The following is a 23,898-nucleotide window of genomic DNA, read 5'->3' as shown; positions in this document are numbered from 1 at the left end:
AACCCATCTCACATGCAGAGACACACATAGGCTCAAAATAAAGGGATGGAGGAAGATCTACCAAGCAAATGGAAAACAAAAAAAAGCAGGGGTTGCAATCCTAGTCTCTGATAAAACACACTTTAAACCAACAAAGATCAAAAGAGACAAAGAAGGCCATTACATAATGGTAAAGGGATCAATTCAACAAGAAGTGCTAACTATCCTAAATATATATGCACCCAATACAGGAGCACCCAGATTCATAAAGCAAGTCCTTAGAGACCTACGAAGAGACTGAGACTCCCAAACAATAATAATGGGAGACTTTAACACCCTACTGTCAACATTAGACAGATCAATGAGGCAGAAAGTTAATAAAAATATCCAGGACTTGAACTCAGCTCTACGCCAAGCAGACCTAATAGACATCTACAGAACTCTCCATCCCAAATCAACAGAATATACATTCTTCTCAGCACCACATCACATTCATTCCAAAATTGACCACATGGTTGGAAGTAAAGCAGTCCTCAGCAAATGTAAAAGAACAGAAATTATAACAAACTGTCTCTCAGATCACAGTGCAATCAAATTAGAACTCAGGATTAAGAAACTCACTCAAAACCGCTCAACTACATGGAAACTGAACAACCTGCCCCTGAATGACTACTGGGTAAATAAGGAAATGAAGGCAGAAATAAAGATGTTCTTTGAAACCAACAAGAACAAAGACACAACATAACAGAATCTCTGGGATACATTTAAAGCAGTGTGTAGAAGTAAATTTATAGCACTAAATGCCCACAAGAGAAAGCAGGAAAGATCTAAAATTGACACCCTAACATCACAATTAAAAGAATTAGAGAAGCAAGAGCAAACACATTCAAAATCTAGCAGAAGGCAAGAAATAACTAAGATCATAGCAGAACTGAAGGAGATAGAGACACAAAAAACCCTTCAAGAAATCAATGAATCCAGGAGCTGGTTTTTTGAAAGGATCAACAAAATTAATAGACCGCTAGCAAGACTAATAAAGAAGAAAAGAGAGAAGAATCAAATGGATGCAATAAAAAATGATAAAGGGTATATCACCACCAATCCCACAGAAATACAAACTACCATCAGAGAATATTATAAATATCTCTACACAAATAAGCTAGAAAATCAAGAAGAAATGGATAAATTCCTGGACACATACACCCTCCCAAAAGTAAACCAGGAAGAAGTTGAATCCCTGAATAGACCAATAACAGGTTCTGAAATTGAGGCAATAATAGCCTACCAACCAAAAAAAGTCCAGGACCAGACGGATTCACAACTGAATTCTACCAGCGGTACAAAGAGGAGCTGGTACCATTCCTTCTGAAACTATTCCAATCAATAGAAAAAGAGGGGATCCTCCCTAACTCATTTTATGAGGCCAGCATCATCCTGATACCAAAGTCTGGCAGACACACAACAAAAAGAGAGAATTTTAGGCCAATATCCCTGATGAACATCGATCAAAAATCCTCAATAAAATACTGGCAAACCAAATCCAGCAGTACATCAAAAAGCTTATCCACCATGATCAAGTTGGCTTCATTCCTGGGATGCAAGGTTGGCTCAGCATATGCAAATCAATAAACGTAATCCATCGTATAAACAGAACCAAAGACAAAAACCACATGATTATCTCGATAGATGCAGAAAAGGCCTTTGACAAAATTCAACAACCTTCATGCTAAAAACTCTCAATAAACTAGGTATTGGTGGGACATAACTCAAAATAATAAGAGCTATTTATGAGAAACCCACAGCCAATATCATACTGAATAGGCAAAAACTGGAAGCATTCCCTTTGAAAACTGGCACAAGACAGGGATGCCCTCTCTCACCACTCCTATTCAGCATAGTTTTGGAAGTTCTGGCCAGGACAATCAGGCAGGAGAAAGAAATACAGGGTATTCAATCAGGAAAAGAGGAAGTCAAATTGTCCCTGTTTGCAGATGACATGATTGTATATTTAGAAGACCCCATCATCTCAGCCCAAAATCTCCTTACGCTGATAAGCAACTTCAGCAAAGTCTCAGGATACAAAATCAATGTGCAAAAATCACAAGCATTCTTATACACCAATCACAGACAAACAGAGAGCCAAATCATGAGTGAACTCCCATTCACAATTGCTTCAAAGAGAATAAAATACCTAGGAATCCAACTTACAAGGGATGTGAAGGACCTCTTCAAGGAGAACTACAAACCACTGCTCAATGAAATAAAAGAGGACACAAACAAATGGAAGAACATTCCATGCTCATGGATAGGAAGAATCAATATTGTGAAAATGGCCATACTGCCCAAGGTAATTTATAGATTCAATGCCATCCCCATCAAGCTACCAATGACTTTCATCACAGAATTGGAAAAAACTACTTTAAAGTTCATATGGAACCAAAAAAGAGCCCGCATTGCCAAGTCAATCCAAAGCCAAAAGAACAAAGCTGGAGGCATTACGCTACCTGACTTCAAACTATACTACAAGGCTACAGTAACCAAAACAGCATGGTACTGGTACCAAAACAGAGATGTAGACCAATGGAACAGAACAGAGCCTTCAGAAATAATACCACACATCTACAACCGTCTGATCTTTGACAAACCTGACAAAAACAAGAAATGGGGAAAGGATTCCCTATTTAATAAATGGGGCTGGGAAAACTGGCTAGCCATATGTAGAAAGCTGAAACTGGATCCCTTCCTTACACCTTATACAAAAATTAATTCAAGATGGATTAAAGACTTAAATGTGAGAACTAAAACCATAAAAACCCTAGAAGAAAACCTAGGCAGTACCATTCAGGGACGTAGGCATGGGCAAGGACTTCATGACTAAAACACCAAAAGCAATAGCAGCAAAAGCCAAAATAGACAAGTGGGATCTAATTAAACTAAAGAGCTTCTGCACAGCAAAAGAAACTACCATCAGAGTGAACAGGCAGCCTACAAAATGGGAGAAAATTTTTACAATCTTCCCATCTGACAAAGGGCTAATATCCAGAATCTACAAAGAACTTAAAGAAATTTGCAAGAAAAAATCAACCCCATCAAAAAGTGGGTGAAGGATAGGAACAGACCGTTCTCACAAGAAGACATTTATGCAGCCAACAGACATATGAAAAAATGCTTGTCATCACTGGCCATCAGAGAAATGCAAATCAAAACCACAATGAGATACCATCTCACACCAGTTAGAATGGTGATCATTAAAAAGTCAGGAAACAACAGGTGCTGGAGAGGATGTGGAGAAATAGGAATGCTTTTACACTGTGGGTGGAAGTGTAAACTAGTTCAACCATTGTGGAAGTCAGTGTAGTGATTCCTCAAGGATCTAGAACTAGAAATACCATTTCACCCAGCAATCCCATTACTGGGTATATACCCAAAGGATTATAAATCATGCTACTATAAAGACACATGCACACGTATGTTTATTGTGGCACTATTCACAATAGCAAAGACTTGGAACCAACCCAAATGTCCATCAATGATAGACTGGATTAAGAAAATGTGGCACATATACACCATGGAATACTATGCAGCCATAAAAAAGGATGAGTTCATGTCCTTTGTAGGGACATGGATGAAGCTGGAAACCATCATTCTGAGCAAACTGTCACAAGGACAGAAAACCAAACACTGCATGTTCTCACTCATAGGTGGGAATTGAACAATGAGCAAACTTGGACACAGGGTGGGGAACATCACACACTGGGGCCTGTCAGGTGGTGGGAGCAGGGAGGGATAGCATTAGGAGAAATACCTAATGTAAATGACGAGTTAATGGGTGCAGCACACCAGCATGGCACATGTATACATATGTAACCAACTTGTATGTTGTGCACATGTAACCTAGAACTTAAAGTATAAAAAAAGAAATGGTCCAGGGGTTGCTTTTATTAAAAGAAAAAGACTTACCAAGAACTCCTCTCTATCTGCCTAGAAATTATTTTTTAATAACTCCTGTATTATTACCAGGGAAGGCTCCAGAGAGTGATGTGTTGTTGAGGAAGAGCTGAAGGAAAGGGGAATGATGGGAGTGGCTGCTTGATTCAGAGTGGTCAAGCATAGAGCTATGCTGCCACAGTCACTGAGCCCAGCAAAGTTACAAATCCTTTCTGGGCCTTAGTTTCCCTTTGGGTAAATATGTGAAGTGATATGTTAATTTCAGATGTAAAATCTTCTAGTTTTATGATGTAGGTTTGAGAATAAATGTACTCATGTGCTGGGTCTGGACCACAGACCCTGGCTGAGTGACAGATGAAAAAAATGTATGCAGACACAGGTTTTTTGCCTGGCTGTGCAGCTAGGGGACCAGGCCACTCACAGACACCAAGGAGGGTGCTATAAAGAGTCAGCAGCCACAGCCCAGACAAGCTGGTGCTACAGGCATTTATTTAGTACAGATTTAATGACAAAGGCTTTGAGTCAACACATCTGGTGGGTAATTAACACGGTCACCCCCATGGAGAGAGCAGTACTGTGCACAGATGATTAAAGGCCAGGTTCCGAGGCCTAAGTAAACTAACTTAACTAGATCAATTCCTTTATACTTGCTTGTTATCTGCCTTTTGCTCGCAGGCTCCCGATAAAAGAATTTGGCTGCCTTTAGCCAAATTATCTTTCAAAGCTTTTGCAAAACCTCCCAGTCTTCCAAGAAGGTTTGTGTCATTCTCTGTAACTTCTATAATTTTTCCCACCACCCTGACCAAACTCCTACACTTGTGAATGGTAATAGAGGGTGATGGTTGAGGGTTTTGGAGCCAGAATGCCTGGGTTCAAATCCAGTTCACCATTTACTGCCTGAGTGACCTTGGGTGATTCACTGACCCCCCGTGGTCTGAGATTTCTTGACAATGAGAACAGTGACTGGCAGAGAGCAAATGTCAGTACACATGAGCTACTGCCCTTGATGTATCCTGTAGACTACAGGAGGATTTTGGAGCTAAGCCAGTATTTTGGCAATATGAAAACTACTTGCTTTCTGTGTTGATAGTAAAAAAAAAAAAAAAAAAAAATGTTTTGGAATTGGAAAGAGACAACCTTATCCTTTTTGCCCTTCCTTAGACTAAACTGCAGCCCTAGAGGTTTTCTGGGAGGAAAAAAACAAACCAAATGTTTTAGGGTGACAGGGTTAGAGTGTTGAATCCCTCTGTGAGCTCTTTTATTTCTCTGTGCTAGATTTTGTTATGGAGTGGCAGTAAGGTTCTCCTCAGGTTTGCTTTGTAGCTTGTCATGAAATTCCTGGATATTTAAGGAAACAATTGGAAATTTTATAATTGTGCAATCTAATGAGAGACCCCTACTATTGCATACGTATTTTGTGCTTTACAGGTTGGCTTAATAATTCCATCCAGTACTTTGCTATGTGTAGAGGGTGCCACTGTGCTCCACATAGAACCTTTAGGTCCATGCATGCCCTCATGTGGGACAAAAGGTTTCCTCTACAAAAATAATGCTGAGTAAAGAAAATAAGGGAAGAAGGACAGGTACAGGAAAAATCCCTAGCCAGATGGGGATCCACCAAAGGCCTGGAACCTGAGCAAGTGCCCATTTTTATGGTTATTTCTTATGCGCTAAACAAGGGTAGATTATTCATACCTCCCCTTTTAGATTATACAGGGTAAATTCCTGACGTTGTCATGGTATTTGTAAACTGTCATGGTGCTGGTGGGAGTGTAGCAGTGAGGACCACCAGAGGTCACTCTCGTTGCCATCTTGGTTTTGGTGGGTTTTATCCGGCTTCTTTATTGCAACCTGTTTTATCAGCAAGGTCTCTATAACCTGTATTTTGTGCTGACCTCCTATCTCATCCTGTGACTTAGAATGGCTTAACCATCTGGGAGTGCAGCCCAGTAGATCTCAGCCTCATTTTACCCAGCCCTTATTCAAGACAGAGATGCTCTGGTTCACATACCTCTGACAAACTGACTTGCAAAATTCCTGTAAATTTATCAGTTGGTTTGTGAGACCCAGCAAGAGCTGGTTTCAGCATACCAGTGAAGGGCATTGCCAAAGAGAATAGCAGGTTAAAAAAATGAAAAATATTAGGCAAGTTAGGCTTGACTGCAAGAGGTAGGGTGGTAATTACGAAATGAGGTTGGAATGTAGAGTGGGACCAGACTGGAATGCCAACTTTAGATTTTTCTTTTTTTCCTGTAAGAAACAGGAAGTCAGCAGAAGTTTTTAAGCAGGCAGGTAATGTGATCAGCCTTTCAGGGTAGAAACTCTGACAGCAGTATGCAGCAAGTTATAGAGAAAGACTGTTATCTAGAATTCAAGTTAGCAGGCAAGTGCAGAAAATAGTGAGCATCTTAGCCAAGGCAGCAATGACAGCGGGGGTGGAGCTAGGGGTAAAACTAGGTCAGAAAATGTTGGTAGATGGAGTTAATAGGGCTTGATGAGGTGATTGGAAATCATGTGAGTTAAGAAGTTGAGGACAATATTAAGGTTTCTAGCTTAGAAGTTAGACTTATGGTCAGATAATTGAGAATTTATGTCGTTAATTGCTCTAGGGGTGGAGAAGGGAGAGTAGGCCATATTAATTTTGAGGAGCTTATAGGCTAGATCCTGGAGATGGTTGGAAATATGGATGGAAGCTTGAGAAAGATAGATCAGGGACTAGAAATCAGTATATGAATACAGGTCATAGCCTTTGAATTTAGTAGGCTACTGGTAGATACTTCCTATTTGCCATGATAGTACATTGGCTTGCTCAAAGAAAGAAGGAATTGTGAAGTTGAATGAAATAAAAAATGGAACTTTTGAGAACATCATTTAAAGGGCCAGTGGCCAGGAGAGGAAGAACCAATCAATAAGAGACCAAAAAAAAAAAAAAAAAAAAGAATGGGGGGAGTGGGGGATGAATTGTTAATGTGACAGGAAAAACAAGAAACTGGAGAAGTTAAGAGGGAAGAAAGTTTCAAGAAAGCACAAGTTGTCAAATGTCTGCAGTGAGGCCAGGTAGGTCATTAGCATCTGCATTGGCATTGGGGTCAGGGGGTCATTGGCGAGTCTAATAAGAATAGTTCATCAGACAGAGGGGGCTGAAGCCAGATTGCAATGGGTTACCTTCAAAGAAGGCAGTCTTTAGAAAGTCACTGTCTTTTTTTTTTTTTTTTTTTTTTGCTGGAGTCTCACTGTGTTGCCAGGCTGGAGTGCAGTGGTGCAATCTCAGCTCACTGCAATCTCTGCCTCCCAGGTTCAAGCAATTCTCCTGCCTCAGCCTCCTGAGTAGCTGGGATTACAGGCGCGCATCACCACGCCAGGCTAATTTTTGTATTTTTTAGTACAGACAGGGTTTCACCATATTGGCCAGGATGATCTTGATCTCCTGACCTCATGATGCACCCACCTCGGCCTCCCAGTGCTGGGATTACAGGCCTGAGCCACTGCGCCCGGTCAAAAAGTCACTATCTTCTTTAGGACAAAGACAGAACTGACATCGACAGAAATCAAATTCTATTTAGAGATATATCTTCTCACTTTGCCTTCTTGCCCCCTATAAATTACCTGTTATGAATTCTCCCTTCCATCTGCTTTCCAGATCCTATGTCCTCCTTCCTCTAGGATCTCAATTCACTCAATTCTTTTTACCTCTGTAACTTTGTCTTTCTGTCTTGACAAGCTGTTTCCCAAGAAGCATGCTCAAGTCTCTCCCAACTGTTCTAGTGCCTTCCTTATCTCTACAAACAGTGGACGTAATCTGTCTGCATTTACTCTCTCTGTTTCTTCAACTCCTGCTCACTTTGCAACCCATTATAATATGATTTTCAGCCCCATATCTTGGATGAAACTGTCCTTAATAGGTTCACCAGTGAACCCATAGCCAACACCAATGACCTACTTAGCCTTTCTGCAGGCATTTGACAACCTGCTTCCTTGAAATCTCTTCCCCCTTAATATCTCCAGTTTCTTGTTTCTGTTGCCACACTAATGATTTGTCCCTTTTCTCTCTTTTTTCTCACTCCCTCTCTTGTTCTTTTTTGTCTTTTATTGATTGGTTCTTCCTGTCCTGCTCACCAGCTCTTCAGGTGATGGTGTTTCTGAAGCTTCCATTTTTTTATTTTATTCAACTTTACCTGAGCAAATTAACTTTCCCTCTCTGGTGGAATTTACCATGTGGCCTAACTCCTCCCAGAAATGGTGCTCAGCCCTGTGCTTTGATCAGAGTTGGGTTGGAGTAGAGATCCAGGCCTCAGCAAGTGAAGGTATGTTTTTGACCTTGTATTCTAGTTGAGAATAGGAAAGGGGACTTTGACGCCTTGCAGGTTCTCTTTCTGTCCTTACTAGGTCAGGGCGGTGGGCAGAGGACTAAAGCGTGAACACCGCCCTGTGACCAGAAACATCTGTTTGCCTTTCCCCAACCTTCTCTCCTTCTCCAGCCTTCTGGTCATGTATCAAAGGGGAAGCAGGAGGCTGGGGAAGAACCAGTAGCATACTGATACTCCATACACATAAATAACTTAGCATCTGGTCAAGTTTCAACATGAACCAACTACCTGGGTACAGAGCCAGTGCACCACCGGATTTTACTGTCCAGTTCCACTGAGGTGTAATGAGTACCCTTATTCCCCTCTCATCTCCTTAGGCAGAATTCTTCCCCTAGATCCTGGAATGGTTATGGAGGCAAGTTTTAAGACCTCTAGAACTGTTCTAGATTACTTCAGCTAGCCAAGACAGGGTAATTTGCAGCCCATAGGGCCCTTAACGCAATTCTGTGTGTTCCTGGATTTCCCAGCTACTTCTAAAGAGGTTTCAGGAAACTGTTACTTTCAGGTTACTTGAGTGAATCTGAATATTTACTTCATTAAAACTCTATTCACCTCAGCTGGTACTGTGTCCAGGCAGTCCCTTTGGACAACCTCTGTCTTTTCTGTCCTAGGCTTGGTTCCATACCTCTACTTTAAGGTCCATCTCTTAATTGAACATTAAACATTAATATTTTAATTAAGTTCTCATATTTTCATGCAGATAAATAAATGTTCCATGAGATTATAGATTTTTTTCTTATAATAGGCACAATTAGAGCAAAATATAAAGAGAATTAAAAAGCTGATGGACTGAATGAAGTGACTGTAGTGGAAAAATTGGAGAGTCGCTGACATAGAATACAAACCTTTGAATGTGAAGAACGCATCAGGTAGTGAGTTAGAATCGATGCTGTAAGTATTGATGTCGCTGGTTCATGTTGAAACTTGACCAGATGCGAAGTCATTGATGTGTATGGGGTATCATTGTGCTGCTGGTTCTTCCCCGGTTGCCTCCTTCCCCTTCAATATGACCATACAAATAAGCTTTTTAAAGATCACTGTTGTACATCTTTTTTAACCTGCAACAATTTCAGGACTTGCTAATCCATGTGGTACTAATAACAAATGTGCATAATAGGAAAAATGATAGTCTCAGCTTCCCTAGAAACATTGGAATATCTGTCGCTGGGCTCACTTTTTTACGCAATAATCTTCTGGAGCAGAGGTGTAACATCAGTGATAACTGACTCACAAAGGGCTTCTTATGTGACAGGCACTGTTCTAGGTGCCTTCGTTTCCAGTCTTCACAACGATCTTTTGAGGTCGTGTGTATAATTACTTCCATTTTATGGATGGGAGACTGAGGTACAGAGAAGTTTGGTCGTTTGCCCAGGGGCCCAGTGCTGGTAAGTGAGGGAGCTGGGATTTTAGCCCAGGTGCTCTGGCTCTGGAGTCTATGCTGCTGGCTTCTGTGCTGCGCATGCCTCCTTTAGATTGAGCCTGTTACTGCCATGCTCGTCTTGCCTCCATTTTGCTTGTATACCTTACCTACCCATAGGCGTTTGAGTTAAAACACTTTCCCGGCTGGGCGCAGTGGCTCACGCCTGTAATCCCAGCACTTTGGGAAGCCAAGGCGGGAGGATCATGAGGTCAGGAGATCAAGACCATCCTAGCCAGCACAGTGAAACCTTGTCTCTACTAAAAATACAAAAATTAGCTGGGCATGGTGGCCTGTGCCTGTAATCCCACCTACTCGGGAGACTGAGGCAGGAGAATCGCTTGAACCAGGGAGTCGGAGGTTGCAGTGAGCCAAGATCGCTCCATTGCACTCCAGCCTGGTGACAGACGGAGACTCCGTCTCAAAAAAAAAAAAAAAAAAAAAACCAAAAAAAAAAACAACAACAACAACAAAAACCACTTTCCAATACTTGCACCTTAGTTCCAGCCCTTTTCCTTGTTAGCCATACCTATGATGGGACATCGTCTAAGATGTAATTGAGGGCTGGACACCTTACTGGATTTCATCCTCAGGCAGAGGTAATTCCTTTCTTCGCTGAGCTTGTGCAACCTTTTATCTAGGCATTTCTTACCACTTACTGCTTAGCTAACTAACATCAGCTATTCATTTGCAAGCCTTGTTTCTCCTCTATTACTCTAAGTTTCAGATGATTCTCTTTCTCCCCTACAAAGTTCTCTGCCCATAGGGTATACTTCATAATTTATATGTTGACTTAATCAACAGAGACCAACCCCATATATAAACATAACTAATTTATATATTCATAAGCAGAGCACAATTTCTGCTTGGTTTCCTTTGATTCTTGTTTGTCCTTTGATCTTCAGCCATCAGACCTGGGTAGGGAGCCAGTGCCCCACCGGATTTCTTTGTCTGGTTCCACTGAGGCATAATGAGTACCCTTTATCCCCTTCCATCTCATTAGGCAGAATTCTTCCCCTAGATCCTGGAATGGTTGTGGAGGCAAGTTTTAAGACCTCTGGCACTGCCCTAGCTTACTTTAGCAAAGATGGAGTAATTTACAGCCCATTCGGTCCTTAAAACTTGGCTTGCTTCTGTGTTCTCCTGGAGTTTCCCAGCTACTTCTAAAGAGGTTTCAGGAGGCTGGGTTCAGTAGCTAACACCTGTAATCCCAACACTTTGGGAGGCCAAGACGGGTGGATCACTTCAGGTCAGGAGTTCAAGACCAGCCTGGGCAACATAGTGAAACCCTGTATCTACTAAAAAAAAAAACCAAAAAACAAAAATTAGCCAGGTGTGGTGGTGGGTGTCTGTAATCCCAGCTATTTGGTAGGCTAAGGCAGGAGAATCGCTTCAACCAGGGAGGCAAAGGTTGTAGTGAGCCAAGATCATGCCACTGCTTTCCAGCATGGGCAACAGAGTGAGACTCTGTCTGAAAAAAAGAAATAGAGGTTTCAGGAAACTTTATTACTTCCAGAATGTTACTTGTGTGACTCTGAATCTGATTTCATAAGCTCAAGGAAATATAACTTGATCTATATTTTAAGCCTTCATCCTTTAGATAGGAAACTTATTCCCAGTGAGTTTAGGAATTCCCACTCATCACTATTTGCTTTTAGGTTTTGGAGGATCTTATACAGTGCTGAGGCACTGTGGTTTGGGGAAGCCATCTGGGTATCACTCATCCTCAGCCCACATCACTGTTCCACCTGATCCTTGGTGTTTGACCTTACAGTTTGTCCTGAGATATCCTTTGTTCTTATCTGTAAGATAGTAGATCTTTCAAATCCATTAGCACTCATTTCTATTCCTGTTGAACTCTTGGATACATATAATGGGCTGTGGAGAAAAGACAGATTGTCTTAGGTCCATCTGCAAGACATTCATGCAGACCCTGTTACATTTATGCTTTCACTGGGTACACAGAATCATTCTGTTTTTCCCTCACCAGCTGGAGCCTGGGGCTCTAAGGCCATTTGAGGCATTATCTTTGTAGACATACCTTGCATCTACTCTTCCCCAAGATCTTGCCTCTTTCCAGGGTTCTGTCTGGGCATGAGGCACAGGTCAGCTGCTTCAGATTCCACAGACCTATCTGGGAGTTTTTGCACCCCAGGGTTCTTTTTTCATTGGCTCCCAGATATTTACCCATACAGTCCTCATTTCCTCTGCAATATTTACTCTTCCCCTGTTCTACCATCGAGCCTGGGAAATCACTTTCTATTCTAGGAGACTTCTTATTCATCATGTAATCTTCTAAATCAATGCCTATTTTTTAAAAGATTCTCGGCCGGGCGTGGTGGCTCGCGCCTGTAATCCCCGCATTTTGGGAGGCCAAGGTGGGTGGATCACTTGAGGCCAGGAGTTCGAAACCAGTCTGGCCAACATGGCAAAATCCTGTCCCTACTAAAAATACAAAATATAGCCGGGAGTGGTGGTGCATGCCTGTAATCCCAGCTACTTGGGAGGCTAAGGCACGAGAACAGCTTGAATCTGGGAGGCAGAGGTTGCAGTGAGCCGAGATCACGCCACTGCATTCCAGCCTGGGTAACAGAGCGAGACTCTATCTCAAAAAAAAAAAAAGGTTCTCCAAAAGATACAGGTTTTTAAAAATCTAAAGGAAGGAAGGAACTCCTGTTTCTTTGCTTTTTTTTCTCATAGCCCTTCAAAGAAGTAACAACTATAGAAAGGTGTGGCTACTGAGTTTATTTTCTGGGCAGTACGGTAGGAGGGGAGTAATGAGAAGAGCTAAGGGAAAGATATTTGAGGAAAAAAAATGTTAGATGATACTCACAAGTTTATCATTCCACACGATATCACATAGACATGCAAATGTTATCCCATACTGGATGGGGCTCAGAGCAGCTTCCATGGCCCACACTGATCTATACCAACATTTCTAGGGCAGTTCTGTAAGTCCTGCAGCCCCCTCAAGGTTTTAGAAATCCAGCTTCTGTACTGGCTCCTTAATCTCTAAGCTTATTTTCTCTTCTCTCTGTAAGCAAGATAATAGTACCTACCTCACAGAATAGTAGCCAGAATTCAGCAACCTACCCTAGCACTCACTGTAGGCACTCAGGCAGTGATAGCTATTATTTATAATAGGAACAAGAAAAGTAATTAACAACAGGTTACTGTTCATATCCATTTTCAAGTTTTCAAACAGTCTCCATATTGGCTCTAGTATAACTCTAATTTATCAATACAATTGTAAACATTAGCACAGTTTTTCTTGTAGCAGTTTTCTAAATTCTTTTTCTACTCATCCACCTACCCTTTCATATTCCTGTCTTTTACCCTGCGTAAACAAATTGTCCCTTTTTTTTTTTTTTTTTTTTTTTTTGAGGCAGTCTCACTCTGTCATCCAGGCTGGAGTGCAGTGGCACAATCTCGGCTCACTGCAACATCTGCCTCCCGGGTTCAAGCGATTCTCCTGCCTCAGCCTCCTGAGTAGGTGGGATTACAGGCATGTGCCACCATGATCGGCTAATTTTTTTTTTTTTTTTTGAGACGGAGTCTCGCTCCGTCACCCAGGCTGGAGTGTAGTGGCGCAATCTCGGCTCACTGCAAACTCCACCTCCCGAGTTCATGCCATTCTCCTGCCTCAGCCTCCCAAGTAGCTGGGACTACAGGTGCCCGCCACCATGCCCGGCTAGTTTTTCTATGTATTTTTAGTAGAGATGGGGTTTCACTGTGTTAGCCAGGATGGTCTCGATCTCCTGACCTCGTGATCCGCCCGCCTCGGCCTCCCAAAGTGCTGGGATTACAGGCGTGAGCCACCACACCCAGCCCTGGCTAATTTTTATATTTTTAGTAGAGATGGAGTCTCACCATGTTGGCCAGCCTGGTCTTGAGCTCCCGACCTCAGGTGATCTGCCTGCCTTGACCTCCCAAAGTGCTGAGATTATAGGCATGAACCACTGCACCCAGCCAAATTGTCCCTTTTCTAATCAGCACTTCTACCCCCACACCACCGTGTTGCTATTGGAAACATGCAGATGGTTGTTCAGGTATTCTGTGAATGCAAGCGAAACATAAGCTAACGTGGAGAGATGTTTCTGGAAAGGTATGAACAAATTGAGTCAAACCCACATGTACTCAGACCATGCATTACATAAAGGAAACTCGAGGTGGGTTCTCTTATAAAATGTACAGTCTTCTCATATCTGTCATATAAAGACAATTCACTTGTTTTACAGCTTCATATAGTTAAAGAAACTCATGTAATTTGTCTCAAGTGTTTAAGAAAGTCTTCATTTAATTAAAAAGAAAAGTGCAGTTCATAATATAACAGAGCCAGGTCTGACATTTCTTTGTTCATATTTCATCATTTCATGACGGTCAAACTACTTGTCCTGTGACAAGTGGAATGGAGCTTGCATGTTCCCTATTAATTGATAATGGCGTTAACAAGGGTTTATTATATCTACTCTAGAAACTTTGGAAATACAGTGATTCTTAGCTATTCTCTGGCAGATCTCAATATTCTCTAAATTAGACTAACATTTTACCACAAAACTCGAATGGTAATTGCCTTCTTCCAATTTACCAAAGAACTAAAGTTGATAGTTAGAATCCTCTGTGCAGGTACATGTGTGCACACATATGTGCATGTGCACATGCATAAATTAGTATCAAAGACATGAACAGTTTTAACTTGTTCAGTAAATTGGGCAGTAGATGTCAGGGCACATGTAGAAGTTGAATTTTCTTAATATTCATTTGCTCTGCTGCTGCTTATACTTGCCAGCAAATAATATTAAAGTAATTCCTGAAATAGCTGTTCATTATTTGATTAATTGCCTCTTGTTCTTGTTTTTCATTAACACTTGCTAATGCTGTTATAATATAGTGCTTTCTAACTCTTTTAATGACACGACATATATATATATATTATATATATAAAATATACACACACAGTTATAATGTCTATATGGGACACTGGGGTAAAGGGCTCAGGAATTTGCCCAGAGGCTGAGGCGATGAGCACACACGGACCCTCTTCAAGGTGTACCATCGTGCCCTGTGCACAGCCTGAGAAGCTGTAGGGTGCCACATTGCAGACATCATATAGTCCTGATTTCTGCTAGCAACACTGTTTCCTTGATCTTATGATCATTAATCACCAGTGTTCTGTTTCATAGTCTACAAAAGAGCACTGTTACTCTCCAGCTGTTCCCCTTCCTGATGAACTTGCGAAAGTGTAGAGAAGGAAATCAACTCAGAAGTGTCTTTGCTTGGTGGGTAAATTAGGTCTCCTTGCTATGTTCCTTCTGCAACCAAATAACTTTCTGCGAACACTTAATGCAGAGCTTGATGCCCTGAGGGTTCAGAAGGGAAGAGACCATCAGGCAGTATGGTCTTTGCCTCATTTCTAAAAAGCTTCTGGTTATGTCTGAGCTGATCTGCTTCTAAATGCCAGGGCCTCCGTTGACCATGTTTCTTTTTTCTCACACACTCCTTTCAAAAGGACAAGACACACTTAAAGATACAATTAAATATATTGAAGTTACAAAGCAATTTAAAGAAATTAAACAATAAGACACACTCAAATATATAAGTTACAAAGGAATTTAAAGAAATTAAATAGAAAATTTTCCTCTTTTATTTGCATTGAAATAAAGTATTATTTCTTTACTCCTAGTATGTTATTGGAACTGTGATATACTTTAGAAAAAAAAGGTACTGAATCCTGGAATTCAAACCTAATCTTAGGTTTGAGTCCCAGAACTACCACTTATCCAATGAAGTGAATAAGCATAGTTATTTTCTAAGCCCTCTCAATAAAATGGGACTGATGATACCTGAGGAGATCTCATGTATGAAAATATTTTGTCAACTCCAAAAGCAAAAGGTAAATACAATTGGTTTTTGTATTAAAAGGGCTCAATGAGCCCTCCAGTCCAGTGGCAGTTGCTTGTAGGAATTCAGACACTCAGTTGGTGAGGGCAGCTCTGGTGATGCCAAGTTGACGTGCACCCTCCCTCTTTTATTTCCTCCCTCGCCCTGCAGAGTAACCTGATCCACTACCTGGGACTGAGCCATCACCTGCTGGCACTGAATTTTATCATTGTTTCTTTTGGCAAAAAAAGTGCGTGGTCTTCTGCCCAAGTGAAGGTGAGGGACACAGACTTTGATGGTGTGGAAGTCAGAGTGTTTGAAGGCCCTCCGAAGCCCGAAGAGCCACTGAAACGCAGCGTCGTTTATATCCATGGAGGAGGCTGGGCCTTGGCAAGTGCAAGTATGTCCTGGTCACCTTCAGATGGTTTGTTGTTGTGGTTGGCCTTGGGGGAGATGTGTAATTGAGTTTGGCTTTCTTAGTGGGAAAGAAGGGGACCATTTATCTTGGTTCCCCTGGATGGTCCCAGTTAACCCTGTTGTCCCAGCAAAATTATTACTAGTGCCCCCTTTTCACTCTCAAAAGGGTCCTGGTTTGGGTGATAAATTAAATGGGTATCCTGTGTAAAGGTTTTTTGCTTGTTTGTTTGTTAATTCAGGCTGTTGTAAAAATATTTCCTATGATCTACATCACAGACTAACTTATTGTGCAGTGCTGATACAGCTTTCTGCACCAAAACAAGGTGAAGTTTCACCGGGCACGCATATGGGGAATCATCTGTGCCTCTTTTGCCAACTTGTGTTTCGAAGATATATTTCTATGAAATAGACCAGGTATTCCTTAATACACATGTTAACATTTTATCTGCTTATGAAAGCAAAGGTTAAAATATAAAATGTATGCAACCATTCAAAGGAAACAATCTTGCGAAGTTCAAGAATATTTTCTTTAGATTTGGATGATTTTCATGAGTAGAACACATTCAAAATGGCAGGCAGCCAAACGGAGCCGCCCGGAAGAGAGCCTGCCAAGGCGGAAGTCGGGGTCTTGTCTCTGCTAATAAATGATCATGGAGCTACTTCCTCATCTTCAGTCCAGAGCTTTTGGCATCCCCTTAGTTTAAAAGCAATGGCCACTTGTTTTGTTTATTTTATCATTATGTGATTTTTTTTTTAAAGCAACAAAGGTCAGAAGGTTTGACTTTTTCTAGTAATCTTATTTAATTCCCTATCCGTTGTTTATTCTTTTATTCAGTGATTTTTTTTTCACATTTTCAATAGCTGATCATGAGTATGTAGGTTTTCCCGAGACCAACGGGTTTGCTGAGCTGCAGATCTTTCAGTGCAAAAGCTCAAACAGTTGGGGGCAAGTCTGGACCATTGGTCAGTCTAAGGTGTGCTCGGGTGTAGGGATACAAAAATGAGTAAGAAGGAGTTTCTGCCTTAAAAGAGATTGAGTCTATAGCATTGGACGCTTGCCAGGAAAAACACTGTACTGGAGGACAGGAGGTATGGGTGCCAGGAATGCCATGGATTACAAGAGTCAACCTGGCCTTTTCTGCATAATTTTGACTGATCACTTCTGCCTGAGGAAGAACTTGAGCAGGTGGAGATAACAGGTATCTATGTAATTCTTAAGCTTCTGATTCTAAGACTGTCTTGGAAACCCTATAAATAAGGAAATAGTTGGCTCTCAGTTGGCACAATATAGATCTTAATTTACTGAGAGCAATTAAGGATTAAATTCTTACATATTAAATTGGTTCTGTTACTGCAGACCTTTGGATCCGCTAAGAAATGCTAAGACTTCCTAAAATTCTAGTTTTTTATGTGTTCATTTAAAGAGAATACCATATTCTTCAAATTGATCACTTTACTGAACTACAGCAAATGAAGTGTTAAAAGAGCAAAATTTTTTTAATTAAGTTATTATTTTTAGACATAAGATCTCACTCTGTCACCCAGGCCAGAGTACAGTGGCACTATCACAGCTCGTTGTAACCTCAAACTCTTGGGCTCAAGTGATCCCCCTTCCTCGGCCTTCCAAGCAGCTGGGATTGCAGGCGTGCACCACTATCCCTGGCTAATTAAAAAAAATTTTTTTATAGAGGCAGCATCTGGCTATGTTGTTCAGGCTGGTCTCAAACTTCTGACCTCAAGTGATCTCCTTCCTTAGCCTCCTGAAGTGCTGAGATTACAGGCATGAGCCACCACTCCCAGCCTAAAATTGCATGATTCTAAGGAAGAGACTGCTTATTTGCTGTGATTTTTTTTTTCAGAAAGATATATACATTTGAAGAGCTATAAAATCAGGATTAATTTGGTGCATTTCATATAGTCCATTACGAAATAAATATTTAGATAGTAATATATTCAAAACTAAACTATGCATTTCCTGTTACATAGTAGTTGCATGTTATTAGAAATCAGATTTAATTTTTCATGTGTACATGTAACTCTATTATTTGTTCATATTTGCTTTTTATTATTTGTTTTTAGTATTAGCTCCAAGCCTAAAAACAATTCACACTTAGCAGAATTTACGAGTGGGCAGTGTTAAATGACCTTTTTTGTAATGATTGTTCCCTTTGTGTCTTTTAGAAATCAGGTATTATGATGAGCTGTGTACAGCAATGGCTGAGGAATTGAATGCTGTCATTGTTTCCATTGAGTAAGTAATTAATGCTAGTCATAGAAAATTTTTCTTATAAAGAAATTCTAGATATCAGTCTAGTTACTTTGTTTTACAAGTGATAAAGTAAAAAATAAAGGTCTCGAGTTGGCAAAGAGATTTGCCCAAAGTCACACTCAGCATAATCAGAAAAATGATTTCTGATATAACAAAATTTATTGAACTAGCTTTATAACACTTCAAATTACCTTTTCACCGTTAGTTTTGAAAACTTCTAAAAAAAGGATTAACTAAAAACCTAGAGAAGTATGCAATCAGTTACCTGCAACATATAAGTTTAATACTAACTTTTTAAATCTAAAAAGTATTAAGGATTTTAAGAGAATCTCTTCTACAGCCAAGAGTTGAAAAAGTTGCTCTCTTAGAGTCAGGTTCTATGACTTGTACCTTGAGAATAGAAATACGTGTTCAACAAATTTTAATGGTGTAGTTAGTAGTAATAGTAGTAATATTAATATTTTGAGTTGTCTCTATCAGTTCTGTATAAGCCACTTTTCTGAGCAACTAAGAAGAATGTGAATAATAATTATAACAATTGTGATGATAATAATAATACAACACAAAAATCATGCCATCTTTTTTGTGCCAGGCATCGTGCAAATGCTTTTGCACATGTGTCTCTTCTTCTTCAGGTCTTTGTTTAGATACCATCCTTTCAGCCAAGCCTTTTTTTGACAAGCCTTTGTGAAATTGCAACCCACATTCCTCTGTTTCATTTCTCCCCAAAGCTATCATCAATATCTGACAAATTACATATTTGACTTATTATATGTTTATTGTAATTAGTGGAAATAGACAATATGAATTTTATAAAGGCAAACATTTCAGGATTGTTGTTTGTTTTGTTTATTGCTGAATCATTAGTGCCTGGAAACATCCCTGGCATATGGTGAGCATTCAGTAAATATTTATGGAACGAATGAATGAAGCACCTTGATTCTCATATAAAACATCCAAGATATTTTGATATCTTTTTCATAAGTGAGGAAATTGAGACCCAAAAAGCTAAGTAATGTGCATAAGGCCAGATAGCTAGCTCGTTGCATAGATGGGGTAGAGGGGAATAAGTCAGATAGTTCCCGAGGTCTCTGGAACTTTTTGATCCGGTTTCAAGCCACTATTGAAGGGAGCTTATAATGCTGAGTGGCAGGGCCATGACACCAACCACTTTTTCTTGCCCCAGGCTCATTCAGTTCTCTTCTTCCCTCTGCCTCTCTGTCAGCTGTCCTCCTGTTCATGGTGCACCACCTCCTTGCTCCTACTCCAGATTTAACTGGATCTTTTCTTCTGCAGTCTCTTGGAAGGGGCTGCTCAGAGTCACTGAGGCAGTTCTGACCCCGTTGACAGAAGCCCTAGAGTCACCCAAAAGCCCTAGAGTCACCCAAAAGCCCTAGAGTCCAGATAGCTGGAGCCAAATCTGCTGAGGAAGCAGCTACTGCACCTGGACCTTTCTGGACTCTCAGCGAGGCCTCCCAGATTACTCAAGGGTTGTCAGTGCAGTTTGGTAATACAGGAACCTTTAAGGAAATGATTTGGGCAGCTGGCCTGAGCAGCTGGCCAGAGGAAAGCACAGGGGATGTTTAAGGAGATAAGGCCCTACAGCTTGGTGTGGAGGAACAAGTTTCAGGGGCCATTCAGTTGGTTTCTTGTGTAGCCCCAGCTCCTTGCAGGCCTGAGAAAAGGAGGGAAGCTGAGCTTGCTTCAGTTGGCACTGTGCAGATTTTCCATTCACCACAGGGCCTACCCTCCGGGCTTCAATATCACTATTTGGCGACATGCCCTAAACCGTTCCTCCATTCCCTTCTCCCCTTATCAGCATCTGTCTCAAGTAAAATGGGTATTGTCAGGCTTATCATAAGACACAGAAGAATAAGACATATTTAAGAAGATTTTTTTGAAAAGGGCTAAAATTTAGAAGGGACTGCTTTGATTTAAACTTTGCATTATTCCTAATCTATACAACATGGTGTCCAGATGGGAGGCATGAGCGTATGGCAGTCAAGTTCCATCACTCATGACTGGGTGACCTCAAGCAGGTCATTTAAACTCATGTGCAAAATGGGCTTGAGAACCCTTCCTATATGTTTAGAATGTGAGCTACTGGGAAAAGAGTGAGGTATGGTGGTGTGCCTTACTTGGGAGGCTGAGGTACAAGGATTACTTGAGCCCAGGAGTTTGAGTCCAGCATAGGCAACATAGGGAGACCCTATTTTTTAAAAAACAAAGCAAAGGCCGGGCGTGGTGGCTCATGCCTGTATCCCAGCACTCTGGGAGGCTGAGGCAGGTGGATCACCCGAGGTCGGGAGTTCAAGACCAGCCTGATCAACAACACGGAGAAACCCCGTCTCTACTAAAAATACAAAATTAGCCCGCGTGGTGGCGCGTGCCTGTAATCCCAGCTACTTGGGAGGCTGAGGTAGGAGAATCACTTGAACCTGGGAGGCAGAGGTTGCAGTGAGCTGAGATTGCGCCATTGCACTCCAGCCTGGGCAACAAAAGTGAAACTCCGTCTCAAAAAACAAACAAACAAACAAAGCAAAAACAAAAGAATGTGAACTCCTGGAAACAGAAATCACGTCTTCCTTCCTTCCTTTGCATCTCCAGAACTCAGTGCAAGGCTTGGAGTGTGCATGCTGGGTAAATGCATGCTGAGTTGGGATAATGACTGCAGAGAGTTATCATGAGAATCATTTTAGACAATTGATATAAAAGGAGTTCAGATATTCAAAAGCGCTAGCTGAGTCTGGAGGATTATTGCTCTATCTAGCCTATAGAATGAAAAGGACAACTTATACATTTATTTATCAGCATGTTTGGAACTCACAGTACTTTTTTTTTTTTTTTTTTTTGTAGAAATAGCGAGATAGTAATCCTTGTTAGGATTCAGGCTAACCCAAGAGCACTTTATAACCTATGCTCTAGTTGAGGGACAGCCAACATTATATGATCATGGTGTTTCTCTTGGAAACAATGTTCAGGCCAGGTGTAGTGGCTCACACCTGTAATCCCAACACGTTGGGAGGCTGAGGCAGGTGGATCACTTGAGTCCAGGAGTTCAATACCAGCCTGGGCAATATGGCAAAACCATGTCTTACAAAAAAGTTAAAAAACAATTAGCCAGGCATGGTGGTGCATGCCTGTAGTTCCAGCTACTCGAGAGGCTGAGTTGGAAAGACTGCTTGAGCATGGGAGATCAAGGCTGCAGTGAGCTGAGATTGCACCACTGCACTCCAGCCTGGGTGACAGAGCGAGACCCTGTCTCAAAACAAAAAAAAAAAAACAAAAAAAGAAAAAAAAGCAGTTCAGAACGGGATCTCAGTGGCTCGCTTCTTTCTTCTTTCTTTTATTCCATAAATATTTACTGGATTCCTATTTTGTGCCAGTTACCGTGTTAAATGCTGGTGATGTAACAATGTAAGAATGACTTAATTCCTGCCTTCATTGAGTTTATGATCTAGAAGAGAAAGACCTTGAATAAGTAATGTTAAAAGTGTGATAAGTGATGGGAAGTAGAAGGGCAAGTAGTAACAGAGCATCTAACAGGCAAGACCTTACCTTGCTTAAAGGGTCAGAAAAGGTGTCTTAAAGAAAGTGATGTTTGGATCAAATCCCTAAGAATGAGCAGAACCTCATTAGAAAAAGTGGATTGGTCATGGAAGACCAAAGTGGTGTAACAGGAGGGCTTGGGAAGGGAGGGACGAGGCAGAGAGCAGAGAGGGAATGAAATGTGAGAAAAGACAGATGGAGGGACGACTGAGGAAAACAGAAGTAAGTGTGGATGATTCCAAGAGTCTTTAGGAGGATGGTGGACCCTTGGTCCTTCTGGACCTCCACTTTCTAGAAGAGAGGCTGTCTGGAGCCAGCAGCTCCTTGCCTTGAGGCCCTCTAGAGTGGGCAGTGGCATCATGGCTTTGCTATTCTTTCATGTGGATTGTGGCATTGGGGAAGGTTCTTATCTGAGGAAGCTGGTGGGCAGGGGTTCCAGCAGCCTTGGTAATAGAATCACCTCATATGAGCACCAGGAGTTGGGACTCCATGATTCATGTCACTCATGCTGGCTCAAGGGTCTGGGGACAGATCAAATGACCAATAGGTGAAGTCCTTGAGTACAAAAACTACGTAAAAGCCATGCCTCCTACTCAGTAGCTTCTACAATGCTATACTATTTTTACATATTAATTGCACAATAAGTATTTGTTAAATACATTACAATGTTTATCTTATATCTAAGATTTGCAGATGTATCCTCATGTATATAATCTAGAAAGGTCTTATTATATATTTACAAATTTCAGTGCAGTTTAACTATAATAAGAGTATTTTTTTACCTCTAGTTTATTTTTTATTTATTTATTTTTGAGACAGAGTCTCACTCTGTTGCCTAGGGTGGAGTGCAATGGTGCAGTTTTAGAGAAACAGTTATCCATCCACATTCCTTCCCCTCGAGCACAATTTTATTATATGTTCTTTTAATGAAAAGGAAGCTTCTGGGTGGGATGCAGTGGCTCACACCCATAATTCCAGCACTTAGGGAGGCAGAGGTGAGAGGATCGCTTGTGGCCAGGAATTTGAGGCTGCAGTGAGTTATGATGGTGTCACTGCACTCAAGCCTGGGTGACAGAGCAAGACTGTCTCTTAAAGGGGGCAAGGGGCCGGGTGCAGTGGCTCACACCTGTAATCCCAGCACTTTGGGAGGCCGAGGCAGGTGGATCGCAAGGTCAGGAGATCGAGACCATCCTGGCTAACACGGTGAAACCTCATCTCTACTAAAAATACAAAAAATTAGCTGGGCACCTGTAGTTCCAGCTACTCTGGAGGCTGAGGCAGGAGAATGGCGTAAACCCGGGAGGTGGAGCTTGCAGTGAACCGAGATTGCGGCCACTGCACTCCAGCCTGGGCAACAGAGCGAGACTCTGTCCCAAAAAAAAAATAAAAAATAAAATAAAATAAAAATAAGGGGGGCAGGGAAGAAAGGAAGCTTCTTTTTTTTTTTGTTTTGTTTTGTTTGTTTTTTTGTTTTTTGACCTTGTGATGCAAAAGTAGAAAGGAAACTTCTCTTAGCGGAATAAATAGATTCTCCCTCTGGAGTTGTCTCACTCAGAGAGCACAATCTGGTTTTAATTATTGATTTGTTTTGGATATCCCCTACTAAAAATATCCCTAAGACAGTGGGGAATATTAACTCTTTTATGTTCCCAAAATGAATCTATTGAGATCTTCTTGGGTGATGGTTAAAAGTAAAAAAGCTGGAAAAGGAGTGAGGCTTATCCTCTCTCCTGCTGAATCTGTTAGGAGTATAATTTTATTCCAGAATACCGCATGTATCTTTCACCTAACTGGCACTACACGAAGAGAACGGGGCATCCTTTCCACAGCAGAAGGCTGTATACGTGGCTTCCAGGTTAGGTTATTTTGAGAAAGAATGCGCATTTCAACCCTCTTAGCACATTGGTGTCATTCGGGGCTTAGGGGCATAGGTTTGAAGTCAGTTGTGAGTTCAGATCCCAGTTCTGCCACTTCAAGCTGTTATAGACAAGTTACACATTTTCCTTGAGCCTCACATTCTCATCCCTAAACCCAGAAGTTTGCTTGAGATTTGAGCAACATAGGTCCGTAGA

The 23,898-nt window shown here is 41.3% G+C and overlaps 1 protein-coding gene across 1 annotated transcript in view; it reads left to right on the top strand.

The window, feature by feature from the left end:
- The window catches only part of NCEH1 (neutral cholesterol ester hydrolase 1), an 81,615-nt gene that overhangs the window by 48,504 nt on the left and 9,213 nt on the right, over positions 1-23,898 (top strand). The window contains exons 2-3 of the mRNA XM_003256470.4: positions 15,763-15,991; positions 18,190-18,259. Of these exons, the coding sequence (XP_003256518.1) occupies positions 15,763-15,991; positions 18,190-18,259 (299 nt within the window). The remainder of the gene's footprint in view (positions 1-15,762; positions 15,992-18,189; positions 18,260-23,898) is intronic.

The sequence above is a fragment of the Nomascus leucogenys genome, chromosome 11 (assembly GCF_006542625.1).
Source record: "Nomascus leucogenys isolate Asia chromosome 11, Asia_NLE_v1, whole genome shotgun sequence".
Classification (NCBI taxonomy): Eukaryota; Metazoa; Chordata; class Mammalia; order Primates; family Hylobatidae; genus Nomascus; species Nomascus leucogenys.
Note: the sequence above shows the minus strand (reverse complement) of the source record. Positions and strands in the feature narration are given on the sequence as shown.